Source organism: Pseudophryne corroboree, chromosome 3 (assembly GCF_028390025.1).
Source record: "Pseudophryne corroboree isolate aPseCor3 chromosome 3, aPseCor3.hap2, whole genome shotgun sequence".
Taxonomy (NCBI): Eukaryota; Metazoa; Chordata; class Amphibia; order Anura; family Myobatrachidae; genus Pseudophryne; species Pseudophryne corroboree.
The window spans coordinates 522,948,482-522,968,847 of record NC_086446.1 but is presented as its reverse complement, the minus strand read 5'-3'; the positions used below and the strand labels follow the sequence as shown (position 1 = coordinate 522,968,847).

General features: G+C 45.7%; 1 protein-coding gene across 1 annotated transcript in view; it reads right to left on the bottom strand.

Moving 5' to 3' along the window:
- The window catches only part of FSCN2 (fascin actin-bundling protein 2, retinal), a 103,865-nt gene extending 83,775 nt beyond the window's left edge, over positions 1-20,090 (bottom strand). The window contains exon 1 of the mRNA XM_063961121.1: positions 18,941-20,090. Coding sequence (XP_063817191.1) covers positions 18,941-19,766 — 826 coding nt within the window. The 5' untranslated portion in view covers positions 19,767-20,090. The remainder of the gene's footprint in view (positions 1-18,940) is intronic.
- Positions 20,091-20,366: the final 276 nt, after the last annotated feature.

The window sequence follows — 20,366 nt, the reverse complement described above, 5'->3', positions numbered from 1 at the left end:
TGGGGGGGTTAGGTTTAGGCAACCCCTGGGGGACTTAGGGTAGGGTGTTCCCAACTGTAAATCAGGCCTAGTATGGTTATAATAGAAGCCAGTATACGATATAGTGCTAGTATCATATCAATATCATAGTATAGACCTCATTATTATCAGTTATAGATGGCAGAATAGCACTGGATCCTCTTAGATCCCTGGCAGATACTGTAAACATAGCGTCTAGTGTGGAAGCTATGAAGATTACATTCAGTACTGAACAGCGATTACATCCTTATAGTGAAAAACATCAACTACATAGAAAAAGAAAATACACACTAAGCTTATATAGAGTCTTTAAGAACACCTCAATTAAGAACCCCTTAAACTTAATTATCTCCATTTACATCTACCTGCATCAAGGATTTCCAGATAAGTAATTTAAAATAGGACACCTGAAACCTTACATACTACACACCTGTCTTGCAGTTAGTTCTGCTGCTTGCTGTATGTTTGCACACCCAGTAGCCATTGCATATAATGTCTAACCATAACGCAGATAGTTAGCAATGCATGTGTATTTATTTGAGACTGGTTGCTCTGGTTACCCTAGGTCAGGCTTTCCCAACCACGGTCCTCGAGGCACACCAACAGTGCAGGTTTTAGTGATATCCAGGCTGCAGCACAGATGGTTAAATCAGAATAAGTGAGCTACTAATTAAGTCACCTGTGCTGAAGCCTGGATATCACTAAAACCTGCACTGTTAGTGTGCCTTGAGGACCGTGGTTGGGAAAGCCTGCCCTAGATGCATTTGACTTTTAAATAGTCAAGATCTTTTCAGCTACTGTATGTCGGTCAATACTGGGAACTCTGTCAGTGTGATGGTTGCTGCTAGTGACTTTTTACAGGGTATCAGATGGGAGAAATGAGAGTTGTGTTACCTGTTGCAGAGGCTTAGAGAGTCATCTTACACAGTATCCTAGTGCACATGCAGAAAAGATGACTGGTCTGGCTCACAAGGGATCATTTCTGAACATTGCATTGCGGTGCCCATTTTGCAATGAGCACAGAGACCTATCAGCGCATGGCTTTCATCTGTCTCCTGCATAAAGCTTGTGTGTCTGAATGATTGATGGGGTATAGTGTACATTTTCTAATATTTTCTACCAAAATGCAAAATAAAGACAATCTCTATAAGAGCTTAAAGCAGAGGTTCCCAAACTCCACCACTACAATCCAGGTTTTAAAGATATCCATGCTTGAGCACAGATGGCTTAATTAGTACCTCAGTCAGTTTAATTTAACCCTCTGGACTCAAGCTTGGATATATTTAAAACCTGTACTGTAATATCAGAGTTTGGGGACCTCTGGCTTAAAGTGTTAGTGTACTGTACATGTGGACTACACTCAGTAGAGAGAATTTGCAGACTGAACACTGCACCAGTATTCAGCTTATGAATCACTGGGAGCTAGTGACATCACTGAGGCATGCGGCACAATGCACTGGCCACATTCTCATCAACATAAGAAAATAATGTTTTTTTTTCATTACGCGTTAGCAAAATATATTCTGGAGAAGCTACTTCTAATATATTGCAAGACTTATGCAGTTACTTCCTCTCTTAATTCAAATGTTTCTAAATAGAAATTGTATATGAATCATAAAGGTGCATACACAATCTGCGATTTGGTCAATATCGCTAATTTTCCCCCTTCTGAGTGATATTCACTAAAATATTGCACAGTGTGTATGCTGTAAATGACGGCAGATGCGCGTTCCCGGGGGTCGTTAACGACTCCCTCTATCGCCTGTGCATGCAGCTCAATTTTGGCTATGCCAAAACTGCGTGTAAAGGGCCGGCGGCGGGGTGACGTCACTGAGCGATATCGTTTGCGATATCGCTCAGGATGTACGCACAATGTCAGGCGGCCTGGGAGGGAAGGGAACACACTGTGATATCGCTCATGGAGGGTATCGCACAGTGTGTACCCACCTTAACATCAATTCTTAGGGCCTACCATGTTTAAGAGATACCTTGTTGAAAGGTTATTATGGCTAGTTATAGATAAGAATATAACTACCATGTTTAAGGAATAATTTGATCAATGGCCCATTTGAGGAGGCGAATCTATTACATTTGGCCTTACTAATCACAGCCTGCAGCATTACAGTTTATTTTAACACTACATACCTCGTATATAATACCTAGACTCGCATGAACAAATTATTGATGATGAAGATTGGTACAGACTTAGAAACAACACTGACAGACAAAATGAAAGAAAATGCAAACAAAAAATGCCACTGCTGGTACTATGTACCTTTAAGCTATATCACAAAATAGAAAACATATGACATCAATTGCACCATCAAGCTCCAGGTAGAAACTTGCCGCCTCGTAAAACCACATCATATTTTGTAGTCTAGGCATGACAAATTCTTCATGAAACCATAATGTGTGTTATCACATTATTTTCTACAATATATTTCAGAGTCGGATACCCTCAGTATATAATTTACCCATGACTGGTGTCGGGCTCACAGGTCTATCATTCCTGGTCCCAATTTTGTAACGTTATTAAACATTGGTGCCACACTTGCTTATTGCTAATCTTGTTGTCCTGACCCAGTTATGAGGGAGTCCATAATATCAGAAATAGTGGTGTATCAATGACTGATCTTAGCTCCTCTATCACACATGGATGGATGCCATCTGGGCCAGGGGCTTTATCTGACTTACTCTTCATTAGATGTAACTGCACCTCCTGTATTAGACAAGCAACGTTTGATGGTGTGCATAACTAATTGCAAAATAACCTATTTCCTTGGTTATTTTTCCTCCTATCCTCCATTTTTTATCTTCGGTATTTGCTAACATTATTTCCCTTTTACATATTTTGCCACATGTAATGATTATTCAGCCCCTTATGCTTTTATAATATGAATATTCTCTGTGTTTCTCCTTTATTACTGTATGCTTGCCAATAGTGGGATTTGTGTCATGATTACGCCACCCAAGCTGCAGAATGACGCAAATGGAAATTGAGCCTGGCGGACGTGTCGGGAGACTGAACAAGTATTGTTTAAACATATAGGTTGCATTCTGTCACTAGCAATGTCGTTGCCAGAATATGGAATGTACTATCCGGCAGCGCTGTACCTCAGGGCACTAGGATCCCTAGTGATGTCCCAAAGTCTAAAGCGTATGTGCAGATCTCCGGCAAAAAATGGTGCGGCGGCCATTTTCCCAGTGATTTTCCTACAGCACATGCGTGAAACACTGGGAAAATGGCGCCGCGGCATTTTCCCAGTGATTTCTGCAGCGCTGCTGCTGCGCTGCGGGACTCCGCACGGTAAGTATTAAAAATAATGGGTAAAGTGTGTGCGGTGTGGGCCCCTCTGACCCACGGTGTCCCATGTGCACTGCACACACTGCAGCCATTATAAATATGCCAGTGCCTACAGTATCAATCATAGGGGGTGATTCAGATCTGAGCGCTGCTGTCTGTTTTTGCACAGCGGGCGATCAGGTACTAACTGTGCATGCATATGTACCGCAATGCACACGCGTGTCAAACAACAACAACGGGCAACGCTGGACAGCAACGGGATGGTGCGAAAAATCCGATCGCAAGGGTGTTTGCAAGGTGATTGACAGGAGGAGGCCATTTGTGGCGGGCAACTAACTGTTTACTGGGAGTGTCCGGAAAAACGTAGGCGCATTCCCAAGTGTTTTCAGGGAGGGTGTGTGACGTCCGCTCCGGCCCCGATCAGCCTGATGTGTTCGCACTGTAGGAGTAAGTCCTGGGCTGCACAGAGACTGCACAAAGTGGAATTTAGCAGCTCGGCGTACACATAGGATCGCACACTTGCACTGTGAATTTACGCTCCCCCTGGAGGCGGCAACTATCTGATCGCAGGACAGCAAAATTAGCAGCCCAGCGATCAGATCTGAATTTGGCCCTGAATTTAGAAACCCCACCTCTACAAATCCTACGTTTGACCCTGAGGAGAAGGGACCAGCATGGAGTGGAGACAGTGGTTAGAAGGCAGGAGCCAATATGGCAGAGACGAGGTTAGAAATGTCAGTGCCGTAACTAGGCATTTTAGCGCTATGTGCATTTCCCCCCCCCTCCCCGTGCAAGATAGGGGCAGATCGCTCCGTGTGTAGCCCTAACAGCGATAGCGATGCGCAGCCCCGCACATCGCTATCGCTGGTGCTGGGTGAAATGAGCGGGCCCACCCGTCTCCCCCCGCACGCTCAGCACAGATCGCAATGTGCTGAGCGGCGGGAGAGATGTGTGCTGAGCGGTTCGCTCAGCACACATCTCTCCTGCATCGGCCCGTCTATATATGGGCCTTAAGTTGCTGTTTTCCTGTTTTGATTATGTGCATATGTACTCTGTAATTGGGCGCTGCGGAACCCTTGTGGCACCGTATAAATAAAGGATAATAATAATAATAATAATATAATGTATCAGTGGTATTTCTAGGTGAAGGTACATAAATAGACTTCTCATTCTCACATCGGTTACACAACAGACTTGGACATAGCAGTTTGATGAATTTGTGTCCTGTTACACATTTCTGTTTCTGCTTGTTTTTCCTGAGCCATCGAATAACACAATTAATATTTCTGACACAGGTAAGAAATGCATTCGGTGTAATAACTATTTTAGGAGATAAAAGGGCTTCCTGCATACACATGATTATCACCATCAAAATGAGTAACACTGGGTTACCTATTGGGTTTATAATCACATAATTTCCATGGAATGGGCGGAAAAATTATCAGTGACTAATAATACCATAACAGACACAAGCATATTATTCATTGGCTAACAGTGTATGGCTGAAGCTGTTTGTAACTTAATAATCTACATTACTGAACACTTCACATTGCATACATTCTGGATCATGTAATCATCTCATGAAAAGCTACTGCTAGTAATATGCACCTTATTCAGCTGAATCTTCAGATTCTAAGCGGGTCATTCCGACCCATTCGCACGCAGCGGGATGTCGCTGCGGTGCGAACGGGTCCGGAATGCGCATGCGCTGCGGCCGCACTGCACATGCGCGGCGTTGCCCGGTGACTGGGGTCGCCGGGTTATGTCACAGACAGCGAAGAGACGACCGCAAGAATATTGACAGAAAGAAGGCGTTCCTGGGCGTCACCAGACAGTTTGGAGCCGTTTTCGGGGAGTGGTGAAGAAAACGCAGGCGTGTCCAGGAGAACGGAGGGCGGATGTTTGACGTCAAAGCCGGCCCCAGCATCGCTGAGATCATCTCACAGGGTAAGTATGTCCAGGGCTACTCTTGTTCTGCATGAATTTTTTTTTCGCTTAGCAGGGCTGCACAAGCGATCGCAGCCCTGCTAAGCTAAAATACACTCCCCCATAGGCGTGTACTAGTTGATCGCAGCAGCAGCAAAAAGTTGCTGGCTGCGATCAACTCGGAATGACCACCTATGTCTCTTATGTAGGGGATGCTGGGATTTGTAGTTCCACACCTGCTTGATGGACACAGGTTGCTGAAGCCTGCTCTGCTTATTCAGTTTTCCAACTTGAGGTGCAGCTATTTTCATAAGTAAGGTGATCTATCCTCACTCTGGGTCAGGGCTGTTTCTAGCCAATTTGGCTTCCAGTGCGAGATTTAAAAATGCGCCCCCCCCCCCCCATGACATAAAAAAATGTGCCCCCCCACACACACACCTAGATAAAAAAAACTTGTGCGCGCACCCGGCAAGGGGCGTGGCCTCATCTAAATGGGTGTGGCCTCATTTAAATGGGCATGGCCTCGTCTGAAAAGACTACCTCACAATCCAGTTTTTGACCCTGCTCCAACAGATCACGACCACCACAGGAAAAAAAAATTCTACCATATTAAGCCCCACACAGTAATGCCCCCTGCACCATATTATGCCACACACTGCAATGCCCTTGATACATTAAATCCCCACACTACGGCAGGCAAGAGTCCCCATTTCACACATTACGGCAGGTGTCCCCATTTAACACATTTAGAGAGAATACTTACAGAGGCAATTACCGCTCTTCGGCCCGCCTCACCAGTCGCTCCTCGCGCCAGCCTTTCCCTCTTCCTAACTTGGATCCCCCTCAGTACTCCGACTGGGGGGGGGGGGGGAGTTTCGCAGAGTGACGGGGTTGCATCGTGACGTAACGACGCAACTGCGTCATGCTCGCCTGCCCCAAGAAACGGCCCTGCTCTGGGTTGGGTATATTTTACCAGCGGCCGGGATCCTGAGAGTCAGCATCCCAACGCCGGGATCCCGGCCGCATTATGCCAGCGGGGGCGAGCACAACAAAGCCCCTTGCGGGCTTGGGGGCTCGCCACAGGTTCTATTCCCACTCTATGGGTGTCGTGGACACCCTTTAGTCGGCATGCCGACTGTCAGGATTGTCAGGCTTCGGGATGTAGGGGGAGGTGTTGTGACCGCCGGTCACATAACTACATCCCCTCACTCCTACTTTAATACATAGGGCCTGATTCAGACTTGGGCGCTGGGCCAATTCGGTCTCAGTTTTTCCGAAGGATTCTTTACTGTGCAAGCACTAGAGACGCAGTGTGCATGTGTTGCAGTGGTATTATGTCTCCAGTCGCAGTATAGGGGAAGCTGCAGCTGATTGACAGGCTGCAGGCATTTTGGGGCGGAAACGGGGGCGTGTTATAGAAACTGAGGCATCACGCCTTCATTTCTGGGGTGTGCCAAAGCCAGCGACTGTGTCTTCAGATGTAGCTAAGTTGCTTAGAGGTCTTAAGTTTACTGCAAAGGTTACAATGTTGATCCAGTGCTGCACCCTCAGATGTAGGCAGTGGATGTGAGAAGTCAGCAGTGATCGTCTTTTTACAAAAGACTGCTCCTGCGGAATTTGCATTAAATCTCAGATCTGCTGCTAAGACATAGCACCAATACGACTTGTGTCCGCTTTTATATTAGACCTATAGTGCCTTATGTAATAGCCTGCAAGATGCTGGCACAGGAGCAATTCCAGCTAGTCTGCCAGTATTTGTAAGGTGACAATAATTTAAAAGGCAAAACCAACAAATGGGGCACACTTAGAATGTACAGAAACATTTATAGTTGGGCAGGTGTGTGTCTAGCATAATTCTAATTCAGTGTAAAAAAACGAGCTGCCCAGTATTTGTTTGCTACATGCAAAAGTAACTACTATTTACCTTGCATGCAAAAAATAAAAATTGCTCCTATTTCAGAACCAGAACCATATTCTTTAACAATCCACCACATTTAGAATACATGAGAGAATGTAACATCTTGTAACATCTACAGATATGTAACACATGTATAATTACTTATATTTCCATAACAATGCAAAGGGGTATAAGCAACAGTTATTGTACCATTTAATCTGTAACCCATAGTAACCAGTGAGATTCATTGCATTTTGCAGCTTAGAAACTGAAGGCAAATGTCTGGTGTCACGGGGACTGGGTTTTGTGAATCCGGAATTGTGGCGTGCGGTTTGGTATCGGTGACTTTTGGCAGGATTAGCCGAGCAGGTTGAATGAAAGTCTTTTCATAGAGTTTTAAGGAGGTTCCACAGGTGCCCTAGCTGTTTACTTGTTAGAGCGGTTGCGTCGGCAGGACCTGTACGTCTGTGGACGAACGTCTGGCGGAAACCCGGATAGGAAGACTGTAGACTGGGGTAACTGAGACTCGCTGAGAGGGATGGTGACTCGGAGAGGTCAGCATACAAGGAGAAATAACCGGGTGTAGATCCAGCAATCCAGGTGAGAACTCAGGGAACAGGATGCTTTAGAAGCAATGCTGTGGAGCACAGGGAACTAGCACACACAAGGCTGTGTGAGAGACGTTGCACTGGCAATTTGCTTACCCAGAAATCCCTAGATTTATACCTGCAGACTGTTTCCCATTGGTTTTGCAAACCTTGCAGGTGACTGAGTGTTTTAGATTAGCTGACCCTTCCAAGGCGGCGACGCCCATCCCGGACCTCTGCAGCTGGAAGCTGCACAAATGTTTGCTGCTGCCTCTGAGCCCTCTCCTCCCAGACATGCCTGCAAGTTGTGCCCCTCGCCAGCAGCCCGCACCCCCACCGGAGGGACCGCGCCAGAGCATCCGGACAGGTAAGTACCGCTGGTCCCGGAACCCGATCCGCTGGACCGTGACATTACCCCCCCTTTTAGGGATGGCCACTGGACAGCCACCAGGTTTGCTGGGATTTTCTTCATGGAACTTGTGAAGTAAAGCGGGAGCATGAACATCCAAAGAATCCTCCCAGGAACGCTCCTCAGGACCGTAGCCCTTCCAATCCAGAAGATATTGTAGACGTCCATGTCTTACTCGGGAGTCAAGGATCTTCTTGATCTCGAATTCAATACCACGATCCGTGACAACCTTTGGAGAGCAAGGAAGGATCTTACAAAACTTGTTTAACACTAAAGGCTTCAAAAGAGAAACATGAAAGGCTGGGAAGACTTTCAGGTACGGGGGTAACTTAAGCCTATAAATTACGGAATTGATGATTTGTTCAACTGGGAAGGGCCCAATGTAGCGAGGAGCGAACTTCATAGATGGAACACGTAACCTTAAATTGCGCGTAGAGAGCCAGACCTGATCTCCAACTGCCAATTTAGGTACCACCCTTCTCTTCTTATCAGCCCAGAACTTATAGCGAGCGGAGGCTTTTTGTAGATTTTGGTGAACTTTTCGCCAAACTCCGGAAAGTCTCTTGAGAGATTCCTGAACCGCAGGAAGATCTTGAGCTGGTAAAGCCAGGAACTGAGGAACTCGAGGATGGAAGCCATATACGGTATAGAAAGGGGTATGACCTGTAGAAGAGTGGTAGGAGTTGTTGTGAGCAAACTCTGCCCATGGTAGTAGTTCTAGCCAGTCGTCTTGAGAAGAGACATGAATTCTGAGGAACATCTCCAAGTCTTGATTGACTCTCTCTGTACTTCCATTGGTTTGAGGATGATATGCCGTTGAGAATTTTAACTGTACCCGTAGGGCAGCACAGAGAGCCCTCCAGAATCTAGCCACGAACTGGACTCCCCGGTCAGAAACAATTTCGGTCGGAAGACCGTGGGACTTGAAGATCTCTGCAATGAAAAGCTGAGCTAACTCGGGTGCGGTGGGAAGACCCTTAAGAGGTACGAAACGAGCCATCTTAGAGAAGCGGTCTATGATTACCCAAATAGTAGTAAATCCTTTACAAGAGGGTAAATCCGTGATGAAGTCCATAGAAAGGTGGGTCCATGGCATCTTAGGAATAGTTAGGGGTATTAGCTCTCCCGCTGGCCGAAGACGAGGAATCTTATGCTGTGCACACTTGGTGCAGGAGGCGATATAAGAGGAAACATCAGACTTCAGTGCAGGCCACCAATACGAGCGTTGGATAAGGTCGGTTGTCTTATGGACTCCAGCATGACCGGAAAACCGAGCGGTATGGGCCCAGGTCAGTAATTTCTTCCGAAGGTGAGGAGGTACGAACACTTTTCCCAATGGAGGCTGTAGTTTAGTGGTGGCGAAGTTCCGAGACTCCAATACAGGCTGAGGAGAAGGAGAGTCGTTGGAATCCTCAGAGGAGTATGATCGGGAGAGAGCATCTGCCTTCTGGTTTTGAGAACCAGGTCGAAAGGTTAGGGAGAAATTAAATCTTGAGAAGAACATTGCCCATCGGGCTAGACGAGGATTCAAACACTGAATATTCCTGAGAAAGATTAAATTCTTGTGATCAGTGAAAATAGTGATAGGAAACTTAGCCCCCTCCAAGAGATACTGCCACTCTTCCAATGCTAACTTAACAGCCAGTATCGTATAGTTCCTTTCTGCTGGTAAGAACTTCTTGGAAAAGAACCCGCAAGGATGAAGTTTGTTGCCATTCAGACGTTGGGAGAGAACTGCTCCCACAGCATCGGCCGAAGCATCTACTTCTAAAACAAGGGCTTTATTGGCATCGGGTTGCCTCAACACTGGAGCTGTAGTAAAAGCCTGTTTTAATCGTTGGAAAGCTTCCTCTGCAGATGTTGACCATTCTCTGGGATTAGCCTCCTTTCGAGTGAGAGCGGTGATAGGTGCCACTATAGAGGAGAATCCTTTGATAAATCTCCGGTAGAAATTTGCAAAACCCAAAAAGCGTTGGATTGCTTTAAGGGTGGTGGGTTTGGACCAATTTAGAACCGCTTGTACCTTGGCTGGATCCATCTCTAATCCTGAACCAGATATTATGTAGCCCAGGAAGGGCATGGAGGATTGTTCGAAAAGACATTTTTCCAATTTGCAGTACAAATGATGTTGGCGAAGCCTCCGCAGCACCTCTTGGACTTGAGAACGGTGATCTTTCAGGTTGGTCGAGAAAATTAGTATGTCATCTAAATAGACTACTACAGAACTATAGAGTAAATCACTGAAAATTCCATTTACAAAATTTTGGAAAACTGCTGGTGCGTTGCTATGCCCGAAGGGCATGACTAAATACTCGAAGTGCCCATCATGAGTGTTGAACGCCGTTTTCCATTCGTCACCCGCTCTGATCCGGATCAGGTTGTATGCTCCCCTGAGGTCCAACTTGGTGAAGACAGAGGCAGCCTTAACCCAGTCAAATAGCTCTGAGATCAAGGGCAACGGGTAACGATTTTTTATTGTTATGTCGTTCAGACCCCGGTAGTCGATGCAGGGACGAAGACCACCATCCTTTTTTTGGACGAAAAAGAACCCCGCACCGGCTGGAGAGGTAGAAGGCCGAATAAATCCTCTAGCTAGATTTTCCTTGATGTATTGCGACATGGAGTCGGTCTCAGGGGCCGATAGAGGATATATTCGCCCTCTAGGAGGAATCTTTCCCGGAATCAGGTCAATAGGGCAGTCCCAGGGTCTGTGGGGTGGTAAGACTTCTGCTGCCTGTTTGCTGAAGACATCAGAAAAGGAGGAATACTGAGACGGAATTTGTGGTAGGATCTCCAGTTGGCTCTTATTCACATGTTTAACACTGGTAAGACAAGTTTGAGCACACAACTCTCCCCAGGCCATAATTTGCATATTCACCCAATCGATTCTTGGGTTGTGCTTCTGGAGCCAAGGAAGTCCCAAAACAATTTCATGAGTAGCTATTGGAATGATTAAGAAATTAAGTAACTCCTTATGGAGAGCTCCTACACATAGCTGAAGGGGAAGAGTCTGGTGGGTAACTACTCCACTGCAGATTCGACTTCCATCTACAGCGGAAAGGGCAATTGGTCGGGAAAGCTCAACTGTAGGAATCCGTAGTTGCTGTACCACATCTGCCGTGATAAAGTTTTCAGCAGCTACCGAATCTAGGAGAGAGAAAAACCCTTTAGAACCCTGTGGCAGGCCCAAAGAAACCTCTAGGACAGGCTCAGAACGAGATGGAGACGATGTCACCACTCCTAACCTAATGTCTCCTCTTCTGGTGTTAGGATCTCCTGCTCTGTGCTGCCACGTCGCCATGGCAACCGGGAGGCAAGTGTTAGCGAAGTAACCTGAGCACAGCTGATACTCCGGTCCGGGTTTTTACTGTGTAGTGGTTACAGGCTCTGTGCAGGGCAGGGAATCCGGCGCTGGTTTTGTGCTCACAGTCTGTGAGGTCTGAGTGGGGCGTGGACAGCACCTGCTATATAAACCATCCTCTCAGGCTAGGCAAATGCTGCTGAATCTTTGTTTGTTAGTCAGTTCCAGAGAGTTAGCTAGTACTGTGTGACTTTGTATTTACTTGTTGCTTACTGCGAATAGGCCTTGGGATTCGGTACTTCATTCTGCCAATCCGGACCTAGCAGTAAGACTGGAGTCAGTTGTTTGACCTGCTGGGGTTCTTTTGCTATTCTGTGAACCCAGCAGGTTTGCAGCTGTACTCTCAGACCTGCTTGCTTAATCCTCCCTCACTGTGCAGGGCGTCCAGGTGTCAGTTTAGTGGCAGTAAGCTGAACCTGTGCCCTGCAAGTGGGGGTTAGGATTGTGGATACTCTCCTTGTGTCTATATTTCTATCTCAGACCAAGGAGTTTATTCCCACACCCGTTGGTAACCCTTTGGGGTTTTTTCTGTTGCTCTTAGCAACATCATTTCAGGTGCTCCACATGTTAAATCACTACACATCGCTTCATTGTCCACTCTATTCCATCTGAGTATTCCTGACACTAGGGAGACACCCAATTCCTGAGCCTTTGGGCTTCTCCGTTCACTTTGTGTTTATTAGTTATTCCATCACCTCCTGTGTATGTTATGTTATACTGTCTGTGAGTTCGTTTGCTTCGCTTCCCTCTCTGTTCATACACCGGTATACTCCTGTTAGCACTGGTGTGCGTAACATCTGGTTAGGAGCGCTAGTTTTCCGGACACTGGGTGTAAGAGGCTACCAAATGTCCTGAACCTCCGCAGTATAGGCACAAGTTCTCCCTGCGCCTTCTCTGACGCTCCTCTGGCGAGAGACGAGCCCTATTGATCTGCATAGACTCATCCTGGGACGCTTCAGCTGACACACTCGAGGAAGAAGGCGGAGGAGGACGGAACTTTGGGCGCTCCCCACGATTCTTCTCTAACTGGCGCTCTCTAAAACGAAGGTCAATCTTGGTATAAAGGGAAATCAAGTCGTCTAATTTGGGCGGAAGGTCCCGGGTAGCCAACTCATCCTTGATTTTGTCAGACAGACCTTTCCAGAAGGCCGATACTAGTGCCTCCTCATTCCTCCGTAATTCTAAAGCATAGGTCTGGAATTGTACTACATACTGTCCCACAGACCGGTCTCCCTGCCGGAGACGCATTATCTCGATTGATGCCGACGTGGTTCTTCCGGGCTCATCGAAAATTTTTCCGAAGGTAGCGATGAATTCATCATATTTGTCAAGTAGAGAATCAGCTCTCTCCCACAGGGGTGACACCCAATCCAGGGCTGGACCGGCCAGGAGGGAGACGATATATGCTACCTTTGCCTTCTGTGATGGGAAGTTAAAGGGCTGTAAAGAGAAATGAAAAGAACCCGCGGCACATCTTCGGGTTCCCGTCGAATTTGGTGGGCGTTGGTAGTCGCAGGGATGAAGGGGAAGCTACCATAGGAACTGGGGCGGTCGGCACTTGCTGAGTCTCCGGGCGTCGACCAGTGGCGACATGAGCAATGTCGGCTTGCATGGAATCCTGGCGGGTAGCCATCCCTTGAATAAATTGAGCTAATTGGCGCTGGGATTCCTCTAGACTCTCCAGACGAGCTGCTATGCCCTGCAGAAGATCCGTACCGGAACCATGAGCACCCTCCGGATCCATAGGGCCAGTGCAAACTGTCACGGGGACTGGGGTTTGTGAATACGGAATTGTGGCGTGCGGTTTGGTATCGGTGACTTTAGGCAGGATTAGCCGAGCAGGTTGAATGAAAGTCTTTTCATAGAGCTTTAAGGAGGTTCCACAGGTGCCTTAGCTGTTTACTTGTTAGAGCGGTTGCGTCGGCAGGACCTGTACATCTGTGGACGAACGTCTGGCGGAAACCCGGATAGGAAGACTGTAGACTGGGGTAACTGAGACTCGCTGAGAGGGATGGTGACTCGGAGAGGTCAGCATACGAGGAGAAATAACCGGGTGTAGATCCAGCAATCCAGGTGAGAACTCAGGGAACAGGATGCTTTAGAAGCAATGCTGTGGAGCACAGGACGTTGCACTGGCAATTTGCTTACCCAGAAATCCCTAGATTTATACCTGCAGACTGTTTCCCATTGGTTTTGCAAACCTTGCAGGTGACTGAGTGTTTTAGATTAGCTGACCCTTCCAAGGCGGCGACGCCCATCCCGGACCTCTGCAGCTGGAAGCTGCACAAATGTTTGCTGCTGCCTCTGAGCCCTCTCCTCCCAGACATGCCTGCAAGTTGTGCCCCTCGCCAGCAGCCCGCACCCCCACCGGAGGGACCGCGCCAGAGCATCCGGACAGGTAAGTACCGCTGGTCCCGGAACCCGATCCGCCGGACCGTGACATCTGGTTTTCATGGGTCCCAGCACATTTGTAGACAGTGCACTATAGGCCTGCGTACGCAGCTACGATTATTTAGGCAATGGACTTGCTTTGCAAGTCAAGAAAAGAATCTTGTCACTCAGAAAATAATATAGACACCGACCGGAGCAATCGCATAGTTCTCAGCAAGTGCGTACACATATGCAACATTGACGCAATAACAAGGAACATCGACTCCCTGAGTGAGTCTATGATCACGCAGACTGGCCGCAGCAGCAGCGATGCTGGTGCCATGTCTCCCTGTGTACATGTCTGCAGCTGAAGGAAGGTACATGCCCTGAAAATGTCCATGATGCGCCTGAATTTTTGCTGCCACTCCCCATTACCTCCCCCAAACGGACACTTCCTACTAATCACTCTGCATGAAAAATCTCACTGCAAGCGGCATTGCAAAGGTACCTTGCCGTATGTGCAGTGTGATCATAGCACCTGTGCGGTCTGCCGATAATCGCTCAGTTGCGTGAACAGCGTACAGACGTGACTCAGGTCCTATGATATTAAACAAGTCCATTCTTATCTAGTTGATGATCAATATGCCAGTAATTATTACTATCCACAGTATGCTCCAAGTGCCTCCTCTCTAGCATTTGGATAGGGGAATGTTTCTTACCTGTGTATTTCTAACATAGGTAAGAAATGTATGTGATGTAAGAGGTGTTTTATAAGATGAAAGAGCTTCCTGCCTATAGAGTAGTTAATATACAGTATCATCATCCAAATAAGTGGGTTCAAATTCTAATAACATCATTTTCACTGAATGGCCGGTAAAATTATTAATGAGTAACAATATAATAAATAGACACAAGCTCATTATTCTAGGAAGAGGTTGGAAGAACAGCGTATGGATGACACAGTCTACAACTATATTTTAATTTATATTGCTGAACATTCCACAGTACAGGGCACTACTATGCTGATATAATAAAGTGGCTTTAGGACACTAACAGAAAGCTAGGATTGGCAAATTCCCACCTTATTAAGCTAAAAATAAATACCAAAGCCCCTTACTCAGGGGAGTGCTGGGATATGTAGTTCCACATGCTGTATGACCACAGATTATCCAAGCTTGCTCTATGTATTCACCATTATACCAAACAGGAAGGTGAGCACTTTGCACTATTCCCAGGTAAGGTGATCTCACACACACTTTAGTTGTGATACTTTAATAAACTTTTGTTTTTAACAGTCCATTAAGTACAGTGTCGAACTGGGGCATGTAGAGCCCACCGGGGAAATGCAGTGGTAGGGGCCTATGTTAGTGATGTGGCCAGTCTGCAGAGGGGGTGTGACCTGCCACCTTGTTTTACTAACCATTAGAGAGTGTAACGTCTAGGCCCCTTCACAAATATATACTGTAAATTCAGCTGCTGCATGCATGATAATGTACCAGATTAATAACAGATTAATAACAGATTAATAACACCAATGCACTGTAGAAAATACACCATAGTCCAGTATAAGGTAACATATGTATAATGTATAATTCAAGTGCACAGTCTGGAACCTGATCCTTAGAGCAGGAGGTGGGGTCCCCTGGGCAGGAGTTTCCCCTGTACCCCTGTGGACCAGTCCAAGCCTGATTAAGTATAAAACACATAAGATATGCATTTCCAGATATGCAGTGCATATCCAATCCCCCATGTTTCCATACTAAGGGGCCGATTCAGCATCAACCGCAATACAGTAGTGCTGAAATACAGTAGCTATTCGGCGATTTCAGCACCGGTGCGCGCACGTGCAAGGTCTTAAACTGCAATCGCATGCGATCGCATTTTCAGACCTGAAGGGGGCGTCTACGCTCCGTGTAAGGGGCACGGTCCGGACAACGGAGGCATGTCTGGACCATTGCTGGGGCAGGTCGCTGCATGACATCACACGCAGCCGCAGCGATCAAAAAGATGGCTGCCCGCCAACTGCCTTCGCAGCTAGCTAGTTGATGTGGTTGTATATTAGTAATTATCCATTTTAGGTTACAACTAGTTCCTGGTGTGTTTTTCATACAATGGGCCTAATATATGTTTGTATTAGCATTAGCTGGTATGATTCTCTAGGCTACAGAACTGCTAATGTTAGCAAGTGAAGCTGCCACCCACAAATGAAAAGAGACACCCACCGGAGTCGTCGTAAACTCATTCGCAATTGCGTACACATTCGCAGACTACACGCAAAAACGAGGACCATTGGATCTAAGGGTTGGTCTAGGGCTACGCACACTGGACACAGCAGTAGCGACTCAAACAACATGTCTTAGCACATACGAGCTCACAGCCGTCAGTAGATACATGCCCCGTAATGGACATGACACGCCTGTGTTTTCCCAACCACTCCCCATTAACTCTCCGTTAACATCTCCAAACAGTCACTACCTGTCAATCACTTTGCAACTAAATCCTCATTGCGAGTAGGATAGCAGGGGCACATGAACATTGCGATCGCAGCACATGCGCAGTCTACAGATAATCGCTCCGTTGCATGATAATCGGCTATTGTGTACAAAAATGAATTAGGTGTCACCTATATGATGTGATCGTAAGACTCACGTCCTAATACATGCCAAAAATTTTAAATATTATAATTTTTTACATTGTAAATTATTTTCAATAAACATTTCCAATGAAAAATGAGAAATGTATTTTAATATAAAATGAATTGTGTTTTGTACAGTTCTACAGTATTAAACAATTTTCTGGGTAAATATACAAAATTGAGAATGGAAACTAATCTCAGCTAGAAACTATGGGGTAAATTTACTAGGATGGAAGTTTTTTAGAACTGGTGATGTTGCTCATAGCAACCAATCAGATTTTACTTAACGTTTATCTAGCTGCTTCTAGAAGATAATAGAATCTGATTGGTTGCTATGGGCAACATCACCAGTTCTAAAAAGCTCCCACCTTAGTAATTTTACCCCTATATGTCACTATATTAGGCCAATTCGATTACCGGTGAAGGATGTGAATTGCCTTTGCTGCTGCTGCGAATAAACGCTGGCAACAGCAGTCCGTCCTGCACCCTTCACCTGGCCAATTCAGACAAAAGTGCTCGCTATCATATGGGGTAGCAAACACTTTTGTGCAAGATCCCATTGACGTAAAGTGTGGCAGATGTCGTACAAATTCGTCGTACAAATTCGGCCTGGCGAGATCATCGTTGGCAATTAAATTCCCCCCTTAAATTAATTTTGGCCTTACCTGAAACTGAAACCTTTGTGTATACGTTGGTGAAAGTAAGGAAAAAGCAAACAAACATTATTTGTAAAGCACCTTGCATTTTAGCATTTGCCACAATGGATGTCTTAATGTGTGGTATTTATTATATTACTTTATAAATATTTGACTGAATTAAACTAGCTGCTGGAACGTCTTAAGGGCCTAATTCAGATCTGTTCGTAGCAGCAAATTTGTTAGCAGATGGGCAAGATCATGGGGGTAATTCAGACTGCTCGCTAGCTGTTTTTTGCAGTCCTGCGTTTGCATAGTCGCCGCCCACCGGGGAGTGTATTTTAGCTGTGCAAGTGTGCGATTGCATGTGCATCCGAGCGGTACAAAAAGATCTTGTTCAGTTTCTGAGTAGCCCAGGACTTACTCAGCTGCTGCGATCCCAGCCTGTCCGGGACCGGAATTGACGTCAGACACCCGCCCTGCAAACGCTTGGACACGCCTGCATTTTTCCAAACACTCCCAGAAACCGGTCAGCTGCCACCCACAAACGCCTTCTTTCTGTCACTCTCCTTGCGATTGTCCGTGCGAATGGATTCTTTGTACAAACCCATTGCATAGCAATGAACCGCTTTGTACCTGTGCGATGCGCCGGCGCATTGCGGTGCATACGCAAGCGCAGTTCTGACCTGATCGCAGCGGTGTGCACTGCAGGGGGGGCAGATATAACATGTGCAGAGAGAGTTAGATTTGGGTGGGGTGTGTTAAAACTGGAATCTAAATTGCAGTGTAAAAATAAAGCAGCCAGTATTTACCCTGCACAGAAACAGTATAACCCACCCAAATCTAACTCTCTCTGCACATGTTATATCTGCCACACCTGCAGTACATATGGTTTTGCCCAACTGCTAACAAATTTGCTGCTGCGATCAACTCTGAATTACCCCCTAAATCCTTTCAAAATCTGCCTGCACCCTCAGTGGTACGCAGTGCTGACACCTTTTTAGTTATTTATTTTTTGGTGGAATGTAAATTTTTTTTTTACTATTTCCAGAAACAGGAAGAAATCATTTAAATAACTTCAGAAATTAATAAAATAAACGCATAAATGTCCAATGTTTAGAAGCTATTATAAATCTTGTATCAATTTGTAACTTTAGGTGACCGCCACAATTACCGCCATATACTGAACAGAGCATCAGTGTCCCACATATAACACACAAATAATATGAATAACTGCCCCGCCCCCCCCACACAATTATGATAATACACACACACACACACACACACACACACACACACACACACACCATTAATACACCACAACAACTACAAACAGTATTGAAACAAAAACCACCACCACGCGAAATATAAATGAATATACTCCTCCCCCCTGGATTATTCTGAGCACCGGTACGTACATTTATTATGTAAGAGACGTATACAGAAACATGTCCCTGTTGCTTTTCCTGTTTATGTAGGATGCTGAGTTGTGATACCTAGTCTTCATGCACCAAACATGTATCATGCTCCAACATAGAAAATAATAACATCCTTGTTCAAATATATATATATTTCAAGTAAGAAAAGGGAATTTATTTACTTGTACACAAATGTGTGGTGTAACCCATAGCAACCGCCAGTAGTCTTTGATTTTTCTAGTGCAATTCAAAAGATTAAAACAAATATCTAACTGGTTGCTACAGATTATACTAGCACATCTGTACACATAACATCTTCTATGGATAAAATGAATGGTAAACCTGTTTGGAATGTGAGATCTCTATGATTTTTAGTTTACCTTGCCTGATAGAGATATATCTTTTGTTGGATGCCATAAAGACAACTTGTGGGTGACTTTCCTCAAGATCAAAGAGTTCATCTTTGCCAGGTTTGGAGCTCCGCCCAGACTTCAGTGTACCCGTGGGTCCCATTGGTGTCAAGTACTTCCCACTGCAATCTTTGAAGGCCAATTTCCCTGCTTTGAACTCAAGAGTGTAGCCTGTGCCATTATCAGGATCTTTAACTAACTTCCCATCATTACGCAGGTATCTGTTGTCACACGTCTTCAAGCAGTACTTTTTGTCCTGATACACCAGGGTGATGAGGGAGTTAACACCCCATGGGATGTTGCTATCTGTGGAGATTTCATCCTCTTGAGGACTCAAGTGTGCATACCTCCTCCTGCTGACACTGAGAAGGTTAGCTTGAGGATGGATAGCCAAATGCACAGCCCAGAGCTCTGTCTCCGTGATGGTCTGTGCAAAACATGACAGCTTGTCTTCTGAACCTCCAAAGAATCGCTTGTGTAAATCAGATTGGAGGGCCCACCTGCCATCTGACTGGGCAGTAATGGAAAATCTGCAATCTTCCCCTGGTTTCTCAGCCTCACAGGACACATTCCCATCCTTATCAGCAGACAGATATCTTCCTAGATGGTGGCTTTTGAGATAGACCACTGAACTGTCTATCTCGTCCTGCTCTAATGTCCATATCTGCTTCTTTTTCAAGCTTGGAGCAGATGCATAAACTTTGAATCCAAAAGCTTCTGCTGTCAAATACCTGTTATCACAATTAATCAGGCCAAAGTGTATCTTCAGTATTTGGTGTATCCCATTGGTTGGCATTTTATTTCTCTTCAAAATCAGTCGTAGGTTCGCAAGCGAAAGTGTCTTGTGTTACCGGCAGTCCCTGAATTGAGCGCAAAGGGTAGGAACGTTGTAAGCAGCCCTGGGAGATGTGGATTAAAATGAATGAACTCAAGAGAACCTTAAGTTAACACCCAATGACGCGGTTTTGATCCTTTTCCAGTTGCCTTTACATTGGACTGTCTCGGCTGCCTTCCTATAATCTGCACATTGCTACGCTGCTCACATCTCCCTCCCAGAGCTGGACTTTCCTCTTCACATATTAAGCTAGGATACAGACTGCTCAGCCAAGTGGTAGCTGCAGCCTGTTTAATTGGTTACATCTAGGATTACAAAAGCTCTGTCCCTGGTTTTCAATGAACCGCGAGCTGCCAGTAACCAATAGTGGGGCTATTGCATAAACCACAAAGAGGCTGTATATCGTGAAACAATGCTCCTTTTGTCCAGTTGCTTCTCAAATATTCAACTCAACTGAGTGAACACTTTCTCTTCGCTTTTGTGGCAGCTCTTTAATTCCTTTCAGCTGTAAGAAAAGGTTCTAATTTTTATGTACTACATTTTAAATTATTGTTCCAACTA